This window comes from Notolepis coatsorum (assembly GCF_963971535.1).
Source record: "Notolepis coatsorum genome assembly, chromosome: 15".
Taxonomy (NCBI): Eukaryota; Metazoa; Chordata; class Actinopteri; order Aulopiformes; family Paralepididae; genus Notolepis; species Notolepis coatsorum.
Window position 1 is genome coordinate 44,436,159 of NC_140179.1, and position 18,467 is coordinate 44,454,625.

The window sequence follows — 18,467 nt, forward strand, 5'->3', positions numbered from 1 at the left end:
CGCAGAGAGAGGAGAAAGTGAAACACTGGCAACCATGACTGTGGTAAGTTTTCAGTTATGTTTTTAGATGGAAGGCTGTATTCCATCTGTCTAACGTTAGTGAATATTGTGAGATTGATGAATATGACGTAACTTTGATGACTATCCTAGTATAATCCTCAGCGGTCCCTGCATCCCATTTGATTGCTACGTTCGCTTGCTGACTGGCGTTACATAATGTACAGCAAAAACGAGACTAACATTAGGCTACTCGTAAATTGGGTAACCTATTTTGTTTACTCAGGAGTTCAGGTTATATGAACAGGTCTATGACCAAAGAAAAGAGCATAAAAGTGTCTTCATTGTTTAGCCACAGTTTCTATAGTTACAACGGGGCTTTTGAGGCGATGAAATCACTGCGCCCAGGCAGCAGTCATTCGTCAAAAAAAAAAACTGAGTATATATCTGCTTAGAAAACGAAAATGTCTAATACATTATTTGTATTTCTCCACGTGGTAAATACACAGGTCACAACATGTTTACAGGAACGTTTTGGAGTGTATTTCGTGACTGTTGGGAACTAGGCTACACTGGCACACCTACTTACAGTGAATGATGCTAAGCTAGGCTAACGGTGCGGCTGTTCCCTAAGCCTAATGCATGCACAGAGAAGAAAATGGTATGTATCTGCTTGTCTAACTCCAGGGTAGATGGCAAATAAGCGAATTTCCCAAAAAGTTTAACTATTATCTAGTTGTCTGGGTGAACTGCTCCTTTAAAGTGACCTACCAAACAATGTAGACAGCTGTAGACTAGCTCCATGGTACAAAGACAGTCGTGGCGCTAAGATGCCTCTGAGGAACTGAAACGTCTCATTTTATCAAACATATCAAAACTCTCTTCACTTCCTTTTTAGTAAAAGGGGACAATTATTAACACTTATTAATAAATACAAAAATGCTCACAAGATATGTACAACTTTTCAAAAATATGAATGATCGTCATCATAATACTTTCAAATGTTTGTTTTCCAAAATTACATACACATTAGTTCCCCCCCCTTGAAACATCTCTGTAGCTCAACAAAAAAAAACAATCGTTTTAAGAAAAGATAAATTATTATACAAAAAAATATAATCCAACATGCCGTCAGTCATAATTCCATTTCCAAGTCCTGACACACACGGGACGAGTCTGTGTTCCTTGCAACATTTTAAAACAAACAACCAAAGAATAAAAATAAAAATAAAAAATGACACGCTGGCGAGCAAAGTATAGTCATCGCCTTCCCTCATCAGAGAGGATCCTGGTGTGAAGTCCAAGAGAGAGAGAGAGAGAGAGAGAGAGAGAGAGAGAGAGAGAGAGAGAGAGAGAGAGAGAGAGAGAGAGAGAGAGAGAGAGAGAGAGAGAGAGAGAGAGGGAGAGAGAGAGAGGGAGGAGGGGGTTAAGTGCACTTTGAACGCAGACATGCAGAATGGAGAGAGATAAAGAGATGGAGATATTGAGGGAGAGGAGGACTGAAGATATGAGGGAACAGACAGAGAAGTAAGCAGAGAGAGCGAGAAAGAGAGAGAGAGACCAGAGGATCTTATCTCTCGATGGCAGGGTACTACATATGGTGTCATACAGTATGTAGGCCCTTCAAAGTTCTAACACCCTATAAACAATCAGAATAAGAGTTCCTTTCTGGTTGCATGACCCAACACAGTTAACCAGGAAGGTCAGGACACAACCAGGAAATAAAACCGGATTGGTCAAATAAATGTAAAATGTACAGCGGTGATATCGTTAGCAACACCTTTGAAACAGTTAAAACTGAAGCAAATTCCCTTTTCCAAGGGTGGAGCTCAATGTCTTGACCTGTAAAAAAAAAAAAAAAAAAAAAAAAGTAGATAAGACCGCAACCATAGTGACCCACAGCAGCTTTCCATTGGCTGATCTATCGTTATGGGCGGAGCTGAAAGTGGGAGGAGCCACATGTACTTAACAAGGGCATAGCCAGAGTGTGAAACGCCAAACGCAGAGACTCCAAGTCCCACGAAGCCTTTAGCGGACGAGCTGCACCGTCATTGTGGCAAGGAGGATGACGTCACAGAGATAGCGGTCGTCTCATTTGGTGCCGTCGGGAGGAAGTGGTGGGGTCGGTGGGGGTCACGTGGTGGTGGCTCATACAGATGCCCGACGTTCTGTCCACAGATCAGGTGGTTGTCAATGATGTAACTTGGCCTGTAGGGGAGAGGGAAAAAACATGAAGTTTCTTCTCCGTTTTCACTTGATTATTACAATGACCAAGGAGGCTAAATGGAGGAGAGGTCACGGCCGTCATATCCTGTGAGAAGATGGGATGTGCAGTTAGAATGAGTCAGAGTTACGGTTCAGGTTATGGTCCAGACATACCGTACATGGACCAGACTCTACTGGGTCCACGAGGACTAAATTATGCAATATTGGACGTCGGCATTCGTCCGCATAGGCATGTTCTCAATGTCTCTGTCTGCGCAGGCAGGTCCACGCACCACTCCACCTGTCTGCGCAGGCAGGTCCACGCACCACTCCACCTGTCTGCGCAGGCAGGTCCACGCACCACTCCATCTGTCTGCGCAGGCAGGTCCACGCACCACTCCATCTGTCTGCGCAGGCAGGTCCACACACCACTCCACCTGTCTGCGCAGGCAGGTCCACACACCACTCCATCTGTCTGCGCAGGCAGGTCCACACACCACTCCACCTGTCTGCGCAGGCAGGTCCACGCACCACTCCACCTGTCTGCGCAGGCAGGTCCACACACCACTCCACCTGTCTGCGCAGGCAGGTCCACACACCACTCCATCTGTCTGCGCAGGCAGGTCCACACACCACTCCACCTGTCTGCGCAGGCAGGTCCACGCACCACTCCATCTGTCTGCGCAGGCAGGTCCACGCACCACTCCACCTGTCTGCGCAGGCAGGTCCACACACCACTCCACCTGTCTGCGCAGGCAGGTCCACGCACCACTCCACCTGTCTGCGCAGGCAGGTCCACGCACCACTCCACCTGTCTGCGCAGGCAGGTCCACACACCACTCCATCTGTCTGCGTGGACCTAGAGTTCACGTACAATCTGGCTCGGCACGCACGCTGTTTAAAGGAGACGACGGGTGGATCAAAGGAGACTGCTACAACTGGACTACGAAAGGATAAGGACTGTGAACCGTCCGTCCGAATAGTGTATGAGTCATGTCCTTCTAGACTATGTGACAGCCTTTACCCACCTGATTTGGCACCAAAACACTCCAATAGCACAGTTGCACATATGTCACACACCCACCTCCCATTGATTGACTCTGCATCCAGTCTATTACCCGCCTTGATAATGACCATCTGCAACCACTCCGTGGCATTTTGTGTCCCTCCTAGTAAGCATTCAGTTGAATTGCATTTGGAAATAGAACGGACACGGAACGCACGCTGAACTGACACGGATCGCACGCTGAACTGACACGGAACGCACGCTGAACTGACACGGAACGCACGCTGAACTGACACGGAACGCACGCTGAACTGACACGGATCGCACGCTGAACTGACCCGGAACGCACGCTGAACTGACACGCAACGCACGCTGAACTGACACGGAACGCACGCTGAACTGACACGGAACGCACGCTGAACTGACACGGAACGCACGCTGAACTGACACGGAACGCACGCTGAACTGACACGGAACGCACGCTGAACTGACACGGAACGCACGCTGAACTGACACGGATCGCACGCTGAACTGACACGGAATTCTCATTGAGGTTATTTTCTCGCTGAGGTCATTTTCTCATTGAGGTTAATTTCTCATTGAGGTTATTTTCTCATTGAGGTTATTTTCTCGCTGAGGTTATTTTCATACATACATAAAACAAATTAGAAAGAAACAGAGAAAGATACATAAAAACTAATGAAAGAAAGAAACATAGAAAGAAATGAGAGAAAGAAAGAAAAAAGAAAGAAACAGAAAGAAAGATACAGAAACAAATTAGAAATAACCAAACAGAGAAAGAAAAAAAGAAACATAGAAACAAATGAGAAAGAGAAAGAAAGAATAAAAGAAAAATTATAATAATAAAAAAAGAAAGAAAGAAGAGACGGCCCTGAGCTATTGTCTTGTATCTCATCCTGTATCCATACGCTTGCAGTAGTTCTATCTATTACTCTATTTCACAATTTTCTTATATACTATGATTCTACTGTCACCATGTATGCATATGCTCACTACATGTATTTATTGCTCCATCTCCGCCCCCTACAAACATGGGAACTCTCTAACCCCCTCCTATTGCTAGGTTTTAGTGAGTTTTTCCTTACCTTCGTGTGGGGTATGTCTGGGAGTGTTGCATTTATTTATTAAAAAAAATTTGGACCTTATGGTGTTCTTGTTTTGTTCTTGACTTATTGTGATGTTTCTTCTTGACTTGTTTAAAGAAGAAGTGTATGGCCCATGGGGACATTAACGTGTGTTGTCGGGCCTTACGAATAAATTTGATTTGATTTGATTTACATGTAGATGAAAGATGACAGGAGATGAGGAGGATGATGGGAGGAAAGAGAGAAGAAGGGAGAAGCTACAGTCTGTCCTGTGATTGCTTCTTCCAGTGAGTGAAACTACCATGGTATGTGTGTGTGTGTGTGTGTGTGTGTGTGTGTGTGTGTGTGTGTGTGTGTGTGTGTGTGTGTGTGTGTGTGTGTGTGTGTGTGTGTGTGTGTGTGTGTGTGTGTGCCGTCTACTGTATGTGTATGTATTAGTGTGACACAGGCAGTTTGGAAGAGACAATTCTTCATGTCCTCAAAAGCATATTAAATATTAAAAGCATATTAAGCATATGTTAATATTATACAAGGAACTGTGCTGTCACCCTTCCTCTTCACCCTCTATACCTCAGACTTCTGCCGCAACTCAAGCGGGTGCCACCTGCAGAAGTTCTCAGACGACTCCTCCTTCGTAAGCTACATCACCGACGATGATGAGGAGGAGTACAGAGCCCTGGTGGAGAGCTTTGTGGGGTGGAGCGACAGCAACCACCTCCAACTCAACACCAGTAAGACCAAGGAGCTGGTGGTGGACTTCCAGAGGGGCAAGAAGAGGCCCCCCCCGATTCCCATCACCATCCGAGGGGTGGAGGTGGAGGTGGTGGACTCATATAAGTTCCTTGGGGTACACCTGAACAATAAACTGGACTGGTCGGATAACACAGAGGCCCTCTACAGGAAGGGACAGAGCAGGCTGTTCTTCCTGAGGAGACTCCGGTCCTTCAACGTGTGCAATAGACTGCTGCAGTCATTTTACCAGTCTGTAGTGGCCAGCGTCCTCTTCTATGCTGTGGCATGCTGGGGAGGCTACATCAACTCAAGGGACACCAACAAGCTGGTGAGGAAGGCTAGCTCCGTGGTGGGAGTCGAGCTAACTAGACTAGAGGTGATGGCAGAGAGGGGGATGAGAAGGAAGCTGGCTGCCATCCTGGAGAACCCCTACCACCCCCTCTACGACGAGCTAGTCAAGATGAGAAGCTCGTTCAGCCACAGACTCATACCCCCCCGACACTCAACTAACCGCCTCGGACAGTCCTTCATACCAGTGGCCATCAGGCTCCACAACAGTGGGCAGCGACTAGCGGCCTCCAGGCTCCACAACAGGGGGCAGCGACTGCTGCCAGACATTGACCTAGGACTAATAGGAACCCAAGGAGGACAATAACACTACCTTAGGCATACTGCACCTTATGTGGATATTGTGATACTGTGAATAATGTATATTTCAGTGGATACTGTGATACTGTGAATAATGTATATTTCAGTAGATAGTAAATTATAACACTACCTTATGCATACTGCACCTTATGTGACACTGTGAATACTGTGAATATATTTTTCAACTAGTTAGATAGTAAATTATATTGACCTATTTGTTTACACTGCTTGTGTTGTTTTTACTACCTGTATCCCCCCCCCCTTCCCCCATGCAGCTATGATGCCTGAATTTCCCCAAGGGGATCAATAAAGGAATATCTTATCTTATCTTACTAATGTCTAACCTGAGGATTCAATATTATGATTTAATATTAAAAGCTACCACTATGGAAGATTGGCCCCCTGTGGCCATGAGAGGTAACTGTACTGTACTTAAAATGTTTTAAATGTCTTCATGCAAGGTAACTTCGGGTGCCATTTTACATTTGTGTTTTATGAAATTTTACTTTCACCAATTTTGCAACACTGGTCCTACCCGACCAGAAGAGTTCCTCTGGGGAACTTCAGCCTCATGCATCACTGTTAGGAGGGGTTTCTCTTGTTCAGCCAAACTCTATGATTTACCTGTTAAAGAAGCACAATTCTTTAATGAAAAAGTTCCATAGTGCAGGTTTAACATTTAACATGTGTGTATGTATGCAAGTATGCAACAATGTGTGTGTGTGTGTGTGTGTGTGTGTGTGTGTGTGTGTGTGTGTGTGTGTGTGTGTGTGTGTGTGTGTGTGTGTGTGTGTGTGTGTGTGTGTGTGTGTGTGTGTGTGTGTGTGAAAAGCATCCATCTGCAGAGCGGCGCTCTCAGGTCCGGCGGTCTGGGGACCGCTCAGCAGCGCCACCCACCCAATGGCTGAATTGGAGTATTGCACAGCTGTGAGATCCGCGCGAGGCCAGATATCTTGAATGAATGCGTTTATTTAAATTTTTATTAACAGATTGCAGAATGGGTACAGTACAGTACAATACACACAATTGTTAAGGGGATGCAGACCAGAGAAAGACTTTCATCTTGTTTACATCAGGGTCCCCCATTTTCAATTCATAATGACATTTATGACATACTCAATATACAGATATAAAAATGTAATCTAATCATCTAATCTAAACTAATCATGACATTTATGACATACATATATGCAGTACTGTTACATTTGTGACATACAAGATATGCAAATATACAGTACTGTTAAACAGAGATCCTAACAGTAAATATATACAAGGGGGAGGGAACTGTACATTTATGATGCATTGAAAATGGGGGACCCTGATGTAAACAAGACGAAAGTCTTTCTCTGGTCTGCATCCCCTTAACAATTGTGTGTATTGAGCTGTACTGTACTGTACCCATTCTGCAATCTGTTAATAAAAGTTTAAATAAACGCATTCATTCAAGATATCTGGCCTCGCGCGGATCTCACAGCTGTGCCCGCACAGTGCAATACTCCAATTCAGCCATTGGCAATTCAGCCATTTGGGTGGGTGGCGCTGCTGAGCGGTCCCCAGACTGCCGGACCTGAGAGCGCCGCTGGCTCTGCGGCTCTGCAGTTGGATACTATTGGTGTGTGTGTGTCTGTGTGTGTGTGTGTGTGTGTGTGTGTGTGTGTGTGTGTGTGTGTGTGTGTGTGTGTGTGTGTGTGTGTGTGTGTGTGTGTGTGTGTGTGTGTGTGTGTGTGTGTGTGTGTGTGTGTGTGTGTGTGTGTGTGTGTGTGTATGTGTGTGTGTGTGTGTGTGTGTGTGTGTGTGTGTGTGTGAGATATCTATCTCTGTGTGCTTGTGTGTCTCCATGAGAATCACTGTAATGTAAATACCTGTATATCTTCCCCTGTACCTGTCTGGGGGGTTTGGATCCTGCTGCTGTCTGCTAGCTACCTGTCTGGGAGACTCGGGGCCCGAGGCCAGGACCCCGGTGCTGTTGGCCTTCCTGAAGAGGCTCTCCTCCTCCTTTACTCAGCTTGCTCGCCTTCCCTCCATACGAGCCAGGACTCCTCCGCTTCCTCCACTTCACCCCTCCCCCGTAAGCCAGGGGAGCAGAGGGCGGAGTCGCTGGGGGGAGGAGGAGGGAGGAGGCTGGGGTCCTGTTGGGAGCACAGGGGACCATGGTGGCGCCGGTACTGGTACTGTTGCTGGTCGGGTCTGAGCTGAAAAGGTAAACACAGGAGGAAGAGAAGAGAAACAGATTTCATCTTCTTGTCAGGGCAATACACCAATCTAATTGTTTTGTAAATGAGATGATAATGTGGAACACAATTCTGAAAAACGTATAATTGTCACAAAATAAGATGTGAAATATTTCATTATATTTCATAATCATTTGAAAATAAATTTGTTTAATTTGATATCACACTTCAACGCAGTTCAATCTAACATCTAAGTTTTCCTTTCTAGATAGATATTGTGATTTGTATCTATTAGAAATATCCTTGTGGTTATTGTGATATTAATTTCTTCCATATCACAGTCAATTACATCAGAACAGGATCACACAATATACACTAATGTTGTGGCTCCCTACTTTTAACACATGAATTGCCATTATGATCGTTATTTTTTTTATTCGCTATTAGCATTCATAATTCATCCAGGAAGCCTCCGGGAGCCAGCTGGACCCTGTCTGATATTGCAACGCCTCAATACCGCCGCCTGGTGGATTTCGGGCGAGTTACACTCCACTCTAAACCGGAAGTGGCGCTCGGTGCATCAGGGAAAAAGCTCCGCCAGAGACATCTTGTAACGTGGATCAATATACACACCTCGAGTGCATTGGATCGTTTTCGAGACGCAAGAATCAATATGCTTTCGGCGTTTATTGCGTCATACAAACGAAAAATGGATCTAGCAGATCGACGTCAAATAATTGGAATTCTTTTTACTCCAGACGCATCGGCCAGAGGTAAGAGGAATCTAACGTTATTTCCAGCTCGATTGTCCATTTATTTCATTGCAATCTGTGTGACAATCAAGGAATCATAAACGACCCCCCCCCCTTTCCTTCACGCATGATGGAGCATAATGTATAGCGATCATATGCATTTGAAATTTTTAATATAGCGTGTATAGGGACGAAACGCCAATCGATAATGTATAATACGCGTCTGGGCCTATAGCGTGCGTTCTAGGAATTACTGCTATACAGTCTAAAAACATACTTATATTCTCGACGGTACTAACACGACAATGTATGAATGGAAAAATATAACGTTCCCACATCCGGAATGATAGATACCCGATGTTGAATGGGCCATAGTAATGTCGATATAGCTATAGGCTTACAGCACTGGCAGAGAGTGGTAAAGATGGGCATACTGCATGGCACCCAATGTGTTAATACTTTGGATTAGGGATGCACAATATAGCAGTGACCATATTGGTATCTGTGATTTTATTCATATATCAGTATCGGTCTGATGAGAAAAACTGGGCCGATGTGAACAACTGATGATTATTGCCATAGTTGCCAGTTGTGTGTGTGTGTGTTTCTTTTATTTTTAATTTGAAATATTTATTTCGAACATGTAAATACAAACAATATAATATCAAAACAAATCATTGATCTCTATGGAAAAAAATAATTATAATAATAAACAAAAACAAAACATAACTCAATTTACATGTTCGAAAAGGAGTAGGAAGAAGCAGGGCCGCCTCAGGGGGTGTGCGAGCAGTGCGGTCGCACAGGGCCTCGCGGGAAGGGGGGCCTAGCACATTTTTTTTAATTTTTTTTTTTATATTATTATTTTTTTTATTAAATTTTTTTTGCGAGGCCCCCCTTCCCGCGAGGCCCTTTTTCATCACAGACCTAAAATCTAGTTTTGCTTATATGCTTATATATTTCACATTAGACACATTTGTAGAATGTGTCTGACTTGTTCCTGGCTCTGCAGATAACTATTGGAGCTCTGGGGCTCTGCAGCAGACATACTATTGGTTTCAACGAAGGGAGGGGTTACATGTGTACAGTCGGCCGGTGTGCATCAGCTGCGTCTGACTATTTTGCGCGTGCAGCATTGGAGGTTATGCCAGCCAAGACAAAGAGGACGGTCGTTCGGCAGATGGACTGAAGATGAAAGTTGTTGCATGTTAGAAAGTTCAGTCAGGCTAGCCATGTCGGCTTAGCTAAAGGCAGGGACAGCTAGTTAGCTTTAGCTACGTTATAATATCGAGTGCTAACGTGTGGTTCAGTCGGGATAGCCATGTCGGCTAGTAGCTTAGCTAAAGGCTAACTAGCGTTAGCTAACCTAGAGAGAGCGCGTGCAGCATTGTTATGCCAAGATGAAGAGGACGGTCGTTCGGCAGATGAACTTCGTCAACTCCACGCGGTTGTCTCCATCCTCTTGGACGTTTGGTGAGTTTTTAATGCACTCTATTCTATTCTCGCCGTGGTGATATCTCTCTCTCTCTCTCTCTCTCTCTCTCGGGCCGGCTAGCTATCGTGGCTAACGTTATGTTGGCTAACGTTATGTGGAGCCAGCGGGCCGGCTAGCTATCGTAGCTGACGTTCTGTTGGACCAGCGGGCCGGCTAGCTATCGTAGCTAACCTTATGTTGAGCTAGCAGGCCGGCTAGCTATCATAGCTAATGTTATGTTGAGCTAGCGGGCCGGCTAACTATCGTAGCCAACGTTATGTTGAGCTAGCGGGCCGGCTAGCTGTCGTAGACGTTATGTTGAGCCAAGTGGGCCGGCTAGCTATCGTAGCTAACGTTATATTGAGCCAAGCGGGCCGGCTAGCTGTCGTAGCTAACGTTATATTGAGCCAAGCGGGCCGGCTAGCTGTCGTAGCTAACGTTATATTGAGCCAAGCGGGCCGGCTAGCTGTCGTAGATAACGTTCTGTCGAGCTAGCGTCAGTACCTGGCCACTCTATTTGCAGTTAGCATATTTAGCTGATGTCGGCCATTGGCTCCTTGCTACTTTGTTTTCTCTGGTATAGACCCTCTTCTCTTTGGATTTAAGTGTTGATCTTTGTCCTTTTGGATCTATGTATATTCATGTTGCCTTTGTGAAGTTATCTTTTCCTTCTGTTTTGTTCTTCCATTAAAAGTTGAATATCCTTTAGGGGCTCATCTTAGCTGTCTTGCTTATCTCTCTCTCTCTCTCTGTCTGGACCACAGACCCATCTCTCTCTCTCTCTCTCTCTCTCTCTCTCTCTCTCTCTCTCTCTGTCTGTCTGGACCACAGACTCATCTCTCTCTCTCTGGACCACAGACTCTCTCTGTCTGGATCATTACAGACTCTCTCTCTCTCTCTCTCTCTCTCTCTCTCTCAGCATTGCATTGCTTATAGTTGTCAATTGTGTCGGTCAGTTCATTGCAATTTTTCCTTCAGTCACATTTAGTTTTATCCTGCACCTGGCCTAAAACAGGTTGGATGTGCACACATCTGCTCTACTGTGTTTGTAGCAGAGCAACCATACCTGAAGCCTTGTAAACAAAGACATCAACACTAGAGTGTGTACTTCTATCTACACAGTACAGCCAAAGCATTCCCATTGCTAGGCAAAAACTCCACCTGTTGTCTACACTGCTTCTTCCCTTGCTGGATTTTCTGCATTACTGCCACTTGTACATGTGTGTTGTGGAGAAATTTGTACAGTGTTACAAAGCGATAACACTGTATATTGACTGTAGAACGGGAGCTCTCTCTCGCTCTCTTGCTATATGTTGACTGTATCATGCCCAGCCTCGGGCAGCGCTATTATTTAAGAATATGTTGACTGTATGATTTTTTTTTTTTAACCTTTAGGGGGGGGGGGGGGGGGGGGGGGGCCTCACGTTTAAATCTTGCACAGGGCCTCGCATTTCTCCCAGGCAGCCCTGGGAAGAAGTATATGTGGAGCGCTGGGCTCGAACAGGCGAACCGAGCGTCTCCAGTATTCGTGGTGAGCGCCTTGCCCACTGCACCACGTAGCCGCCCCTATTTCAGTTATTATCTGTCCTATCTCTTCCCAATAGTTATTTATTATCTGACATCCCCAGAATATGTGTGTGTGGTTTGCTATTTCCTGTCCACATTTTCTCCAGCATGGTTTCTGTGTTGGTGTATAGTTGGCGTTGCCCTGTATTTCTGGTGTTATAAAGAATCTAATTATGTTTTTCCACCCAAACTCCCTCCATATCCTTGACCCTGTGGTTGTGTGTTGTATCTTACATATATGTTATACCATTCTTCTTCTGTTATCTCCGTTTCTAATTCCTTCTCCCACTTTTCCTTTATATATATGGTTGTGATGTCCTTGCTGTCCATTATTGCCTGATATAGTGCTGATATCCCCCTCCCCTTCCTTCCTTCGTATGCTTTTACCATTATCCTAATTATCCCATTCTGATCAGTGTCTTTGTCTAGTTGTATTTCCTTGTTGTAGTAGTCTCTAATCTGTAAATATCTAAAGTGGTCTCTATTCTCTAGTCCGAATCTTTCTTTCAATTTTTGTAGAGTCTGGATCTCCCCTCCTTCTATCATTGTACATATTGCTGTTATGTCCCCCCTCTCCCATCTTTTGAACCCATGATCTTCTATCCCTGGTTTAAATTTGTTGTTGTGCGTTATCCATCTCAGTATCTTGGATTATTTTTCTAGCTTGTATTTCTTTACTATCTTGTTCCATATATTTATAGTGAATTTGGTAATTGGGTCTATTAGTTGTTCCTTTCTTCTGTATAGCTCCCTGTCTCCTATTAGTGGCTGCACTTTGAGTCCCTCTTTTTTTGTTTCTATGTCTTTCCATTTGGCTTCATAATTCTCGTTGCACCAACATGCTACTATTATCAGCTGTGCTGCATAATAGTAATCTTCTAAACTGGGTATTGCCATTCCTCCTTTCTCCTTTGGTAATTGTAGAGTCACATATCTGATCCTTGGCCTCCCCCCCCCCCCATATGAATCTTGATATCTGTTTATTCCATTCCCTGAACTGGCTGTGTGGTATTAATATAGGTAGAGCCTGAAATAGGTATAGTAACCTTGGTAATATATTCATCTTTATGATTTCAATCCTTGAGCTAAAGTCTAGAGGCATTACTGTCCATCTTTCTAGGTCTCTTTTGATTTTCTGATTAATCTGTGTATAGTTTGCATCATATAGTCCCTCCACCCCTCTTGTAATATTCACTCCTAGGTATCTGATCCTGTCCATATCCCATTTAATCTTGTATTTTTCTTTGATCTCTGTCATTGGGGTGTAGTTCAATGTTAAGGTCTGTGTCTTCGTTACGTTAAGTCTATACCCTGAGTAATATCCATATTCTGTCAGTAAATCCATCAGTGTCGGGAAGCTTGTGTCTGGTTGTCTCATATATACTATCACATCATCTGCGAACAGTCCTAATTTATGTTCTGTTCCCCATATCTCCACCCCTTTGATGTCCTCGGTCTGTCTAATTAGTTGAGCCAGTGGTTCGATGAATATATCGAAGAGCGTCGGCGAAAGACAACAACCCTGTAAGGGTTCTTCATTTCCTGGCCAGGCTTCACCTGTTGCTCCCTCCTTCCCACCTCCACCCATGAACAATATCCCTCCACCCATGAACAATCTTCCTCCACTCTGGAACTTGGTGAACAGTCATGTCAATCTACTGCCACCCTGTGGCCAGATTATGTTGGTGCTGCACTGTGTGCATCTCTGTCTTTCTTTATGTTTTGATCTACTGAATACCATCAGTAATCTGCTATCTGTTTTCTGTGTTGTGTAGTTATGATCAGTCTGGTGTTCTCTCAGTAATTGTATTTTTGATTCTAGTCTAGTTTATTCCCCAGTGTGTGTTTGGCCTTTTGTTTTCCTGTACCCCTGTGTGTTAGTATAGTTTTCCCTCTCAGGTGTGTCTCGTTCCCAATTACCCTCTTGTGTCAATCAGTGTGTGTATATCTGCCTCGTTTGCCATTCTCTCTTTGTCGGTTCATTGTTTGGATTTCCCTACTAGTGTTTGCTGTCTAGTTCCCCTGTTCCTGTGATCCTGTTACTCCTTCCAGTATTTTTGTAGTAAGTGTTCCTAGTGTTCATTTGTTTATTCCTCCCTTCTTTGTTTTTCGTGTAAAGTTAATTTTGTTTGTTAGGGTTTTTATTTGTAGTCAGTTGTTTTTCCTAGCCTGCCTTGCAGTGTTTTGTTTGTGCCTTTGGGACTTGCTCTCTTTATGAGATTATTATTTGTTTTTGTATTTAGCCCTCTGCCAGTCTTCAGCTGTGCTATTCTTTGTTTTTTTATTTTGCTGTTGCCTTTGGACGTATTTTTGTAAATATCTTTGTTGCTGCCCTCTTTTGAAGTTGGATTATTTTTGGTTACACTTCAAAAAGTGTTCAAGATTAAAGGAGCAGTGCTCACTTTTGACAATTCATATCTACCTCTCCCTCGTATCTGTTTGCGCTTGGGCCCTCTGCCAACACATCCCTAACAGAATGAACTGACCATGTTTGGACCCAGTGAACAGAACGAGGGAGGCTTTGAGCGCCTTGGAGGTGTTCAGAATGGGGGATTTACCTTCCTCCTCCTTGGAGGAGAGGAAGGATATTCTACGTCTGCTCTACTCTCTCAGGGAGTGGCATCCTGAGCTGGCCCCACAGCTGGAGGAGTATGGCAGACACTGGATAAAGTGCCTATTCCAACCTCCAGCCTTCAGTCAAGCCTCTACTGCTGGTAAGGCCTCTACCACCAGCATGGTCTCAACTGCTAGCATTGCTACTACTAGTCCAGTCCCTACTGCTAGCGTAGCTTCCACAGCTAGCATGGCATCCTCTGCTGGTGAAGCCTCTACTGCCAGCGTGGCCCCGGTTGTTTGCATAGCTACTGCCAGCACCATAGCCCCGTCTGCTAGCGTAGCCTGTACTGCTAACAAGTCACGGAGAGCTAGAAAGTCTAGGGAGGCTAGCATAGCCTCACCTGCTAGGGTACCTACTGCTAGCACCTCAGCCCTGCCTGCTAGCCCCACTGTGTGTGTAGCGCATTCAGCTAGCATGGCCTCCCCGGCTAGCACAGCCCCTACTGCTAGTACAGTTCCTACTGCTAGCGTAGCTTCGTCAGCTAGCCTGTTCCCTACTGCTAGTTCAGTCCCTACTGCTAGCGTAGCTTCGTCAGCTAGCCTGTTCCCCACTGCTAGTTCAGTCCCTACTGCTAGCATAGCTTCGTCAGCTAGCCTGTTCCCCACTGCTAGGACTGCCCCTTCAGCTAGCAAGGTCAGTTTCCCTGGAGCCGCCCTGTCGGCTAATCTCTTGGTTTCCACGGCTAGCCCAGCCCCTACTGCTAGTACAGTTCCTACTGCTAGCGTAGCTTCATCAGCTAGCCTGTTTCCCACTGCTAGGACTGCCCCTTCAGCTAGAAAGGTCAGTTTCCCTGGAGCCGCCCTGTCGGCTAATCTCTTGGTTTCCACAGCTAGTCCGGCCCTATCTGCTAGCTTAGTCCCTGCAGCTAACCAGGTCTCAACAGCTAGTACAGCCCCGTCTGATAGCTTAGCCTCTGCAGCTAACCAGGCTTCCACAGCTAGTCCAGCCATATCTGCTAGCTTATCCCCTGGAGCTAACCAGGCCTCAACAGCTAGGACTGCCCCGTCAGCTAGCTCGTTCCCTATGGCCCCTGTTTCTTTGGTCTCGGTTCCTTGGTCTGGCCCTCCAACCGGTATTAACTATCCTGCTAGGACTGCCCCTTCAGTTTTCAGGATGGGTTATATCCATGTTACTCCGACTAACACTTTAGCCCTGTCTGCTAGCGTAACACGGACAGCTAGCAGGTCTCAGAAGGCTAGCAAAGCTAAGAAGACTAGCATGGTCTCAGCTGCTAGAGTAGCCCCGTCAGCTAGTTCAGCCCAGGCCACTCGCACAGCCCCCACTGCTAGCTCAGCCCCTGCTAGCTTACTCCGGAATGCTAATGTAGCCTCTGCTGCTAGCACCTCAGTCTCGTTTGCTAGAGCCCCTGCTGCTAGCATCTCTGTCTCGTCTGCTAGAACCCCTGCTGCTAGCATCTGTCTCATCTGCTAGAGGCCCTGCTGCTAACACCTCAATCTCGTTTGCTAGAGCCCCTGCTGCTAGCACATCTGTCTCGTCTGCTAGAGCCCCTGCTGCTAGCACCTTTGTCTTGTCCGCTAGAGCCCCTGCTGCTAGCACCTCAGTCTCGTCCCCTAGAGCCCCTGCTGCTAGCCTTTCAGTCGCGTCCGCTAGAGCCCCTGCTGCTAGCGCCTTAGCCTCACCAGCTAGTGTAGCACCTACAGCTAGCACCCGAACCCTCTCGGCTAGTGCACCCTCCGCAGCTTGTACAGGCCCTGCAGCTAGCACTGCCAGGGCAGCTAACCCAGCCGCTACTGCCAGCCTCCGCTAGTGTAGCCCTAGCAGCTAGCTTTACCCAGGTAGCTAACCCAGTCTCTACTGCCAGTTTAGCCCCTGCTAGAGCAGCTCTAGCTGCCCCTGTTCCTCCGGCTCCCGGGGAGACCCTGACGTCTAGTCCGGGTCGTGCTCCTGCTCCTGTCCCCGGGGAGTCTCCTGGTCCCGGCTCCTCGTCTGGTCCAGCCCTGCGCCGTGGTCTACGCCTTGGTCTACGCCTTGGTCTACGCCTTGGTCTACGCCGTGGACTGCACCGAGGTCGATCTGCACCTGGAGAGTCGTCTGGTCCAGCCCTGCGCCGTGGTCTACGCCGTGGTCGACGCCGTGGTCAACGCCAAGGTCTGCACCAAGGTCGATCTGCACCTGGAGAGTCGTCTGGTCCAGCCCTGCGCCGTGGTCTACGCCGTGGTCAACGCCGAGGTCTGCACCGAGGTCGATCTGCACCTGGAGAGTCGTCTGGTCCCGACTCCTCGTCTGGTCCCGGCTCCTCGTCTGGTCCCGGTTCCTCGTCCGGTCCCGGCTCCTCGTCTGGTCCCGGCTCCTCGTCTGGTCCCGCCCTTCGCCGTGGTCTACGCCGTGGTCTTCGTCTGCGGAGACCCCCATCCGGGGTTCTGCGCCCGGTCCCGAGGTCTGCACCTGGGGTGCACATTTAGTCATGTTCATAGTCAAATATTTTTGTTTTGTTTTGTACTTATCTTTCCTTTTGAAGCATCGTGGTCCCTCGCGCTCTTCCTGTGCTTCTCTCCGATGTCCCTCTGTCACTCTCCTCAGCTGGTCTGTCCCGAGTCATCTTCAATCCCCATCTCTCTTCCGTCCTCCTCTGTCGACTCTGTTCCACCTGCGCATCTTCTCCAGTCTCTCCATCGGGTTGGGTCTATATGTGGGGTTTTCCCCCTCTCTTCGTCCCGGCGTCCTCTCTCCATCCCGATTTATGTCCCTCGCTGCCTCTTGTGCGCTGCTGTAGGTTTTGATGCCTTCCTGCCAGTACACTTTCAGAACGGTCATCGGTGATTGGAACCGAATCCCTTTTTCTTTCAGAATCTTTTTTATTTCCGTGTAACTTCGGCGCTTTGCAGCCACCTCCGCTGCATAGTCGTGGTCAAAGGAAATTCTCTGTCCTTCCACATCGATCTTCGTCTGCCAGGCTCTCTTAAGAATGTTCTCCTTGACTTCAAATTTCAGGAAGTTAATTATAACTGCTCTCGTGGTCCATTCGTCTGAGGTCTCGGTGCTTGTATCCTATGTGCCCTCTGTATTCCCATATCGGTATGTTCTGACAGTGGCATGTTCAGTTTTTCCCGGATTAGGCTTTCCATATATTCTAGCCCTTCTTTCAGACCCCACACTCTTATATTGTTTCTTCTTGATATCCCCTCCAGTCAGTTAACTTCTCTCATCTTCCCTTGTTCCTCGAGAGTCTCCATTCGAATCTTTTGTACTTCTGTACTCCATTCTTCAGTCTCGGCCGTTCTCTCTTCCAACGCCACCGTGTCTTTCTCCTGTTTCAGCAACTTTTCGTCAATTGACTCAAATCTCTTATTTATTTCTTCTTTGAGTTCGTCTTGTCCTTTCTTTACTTCTTCTCTGAGTCTGTCTATACTTTTCTGTATGCTTTGCGTGTTCGCTTCATTTACCTTCACGCTAGTTTGCATGCTTGCCTGTATGTCCCGAATACTAGCCCCGAGTTCCACAGCCCAGCTGGGGATATCCGTGTTAGCTTGTTGTAGCTTCGCCATTTCTTCACGTCGTCCGTTTTCCTCCGTTATTTCCTTTTCTTCTGAGGTCTTTTTTCTTTTCTCATTTGTCCACTTGTTCTTCCTCCCTTTTGTCATTGAATGCTTACTTTTTTCATTTTCAGATCATGTTATTTCACTTTTGTTTTGATTTGCGACCGGGAGCTTTTTGCAATGGCTGTTCACTCAGACATTTCAAACCGGAAGTCAATCCTACCCCTTTTCCACTACTCAAATGAGTGTACCAATTTAAAATATTACAAAACAAATATATATATATACATGTAGACATTATTTATTTATTTAAACACCTGTGAATGTCAAATCCCTTCCTCATCCCTGTACCTCGTGAAAATAATTTCCTTATAATTCAGTTTGAATTGTCTCATGTTTGGACATTGCTTTAGCACCACATTCAGACTGTTCCAGTTTCACTCCACATATGGAAATGCAGTGTCTTATCCTGGTAGTGCATACAATAAGGACTTTTAAATTGAGTTCTCCCCTCAGATTATAACCACCCTCTCTATCAAAGAACAGTTCTTGAATGTTTCCTGGAAGTACATTACCTTTTGCTTTATACATTAATTGTGCTGTTTTAAATTCCACAAGATCATTTAATGTAGCATCCCTGGGAGAGTGATGGATGGACTCCTTTACTGGTGTTTCATGAATGTTTATTTCAATTCA

General features: G+C 46.2%; 1 protein-coding gene across 1 annotated transcript in view; it reads right to left on the reverse strand.

Moving 5' to 3' along the window:
* Positions 1-765: 765 nt before the first annotated feature.
* atxn7l1 (ataxin 7-like 1) overlaps positions 766-18,467 on the reverse strand; it is a gene marked incomplete at its 5' end in the record, with an annotated part of 116,113 nt that continues 98,411 nt past the window's right edge. Inside the window, 3 exon segments of the mRNA XM_084330984.1 lie at positions 766-2,205; positions 7,577-7,684; positions 7,686-7,886. Coding sequence (XP_084187110.1) covers positions 2,046-2,205; positions 7,577-7,684; positions 7,686-7,886 — 469 coding nt within the window. The 3' untranslated portion in view covers positions 766-2,045.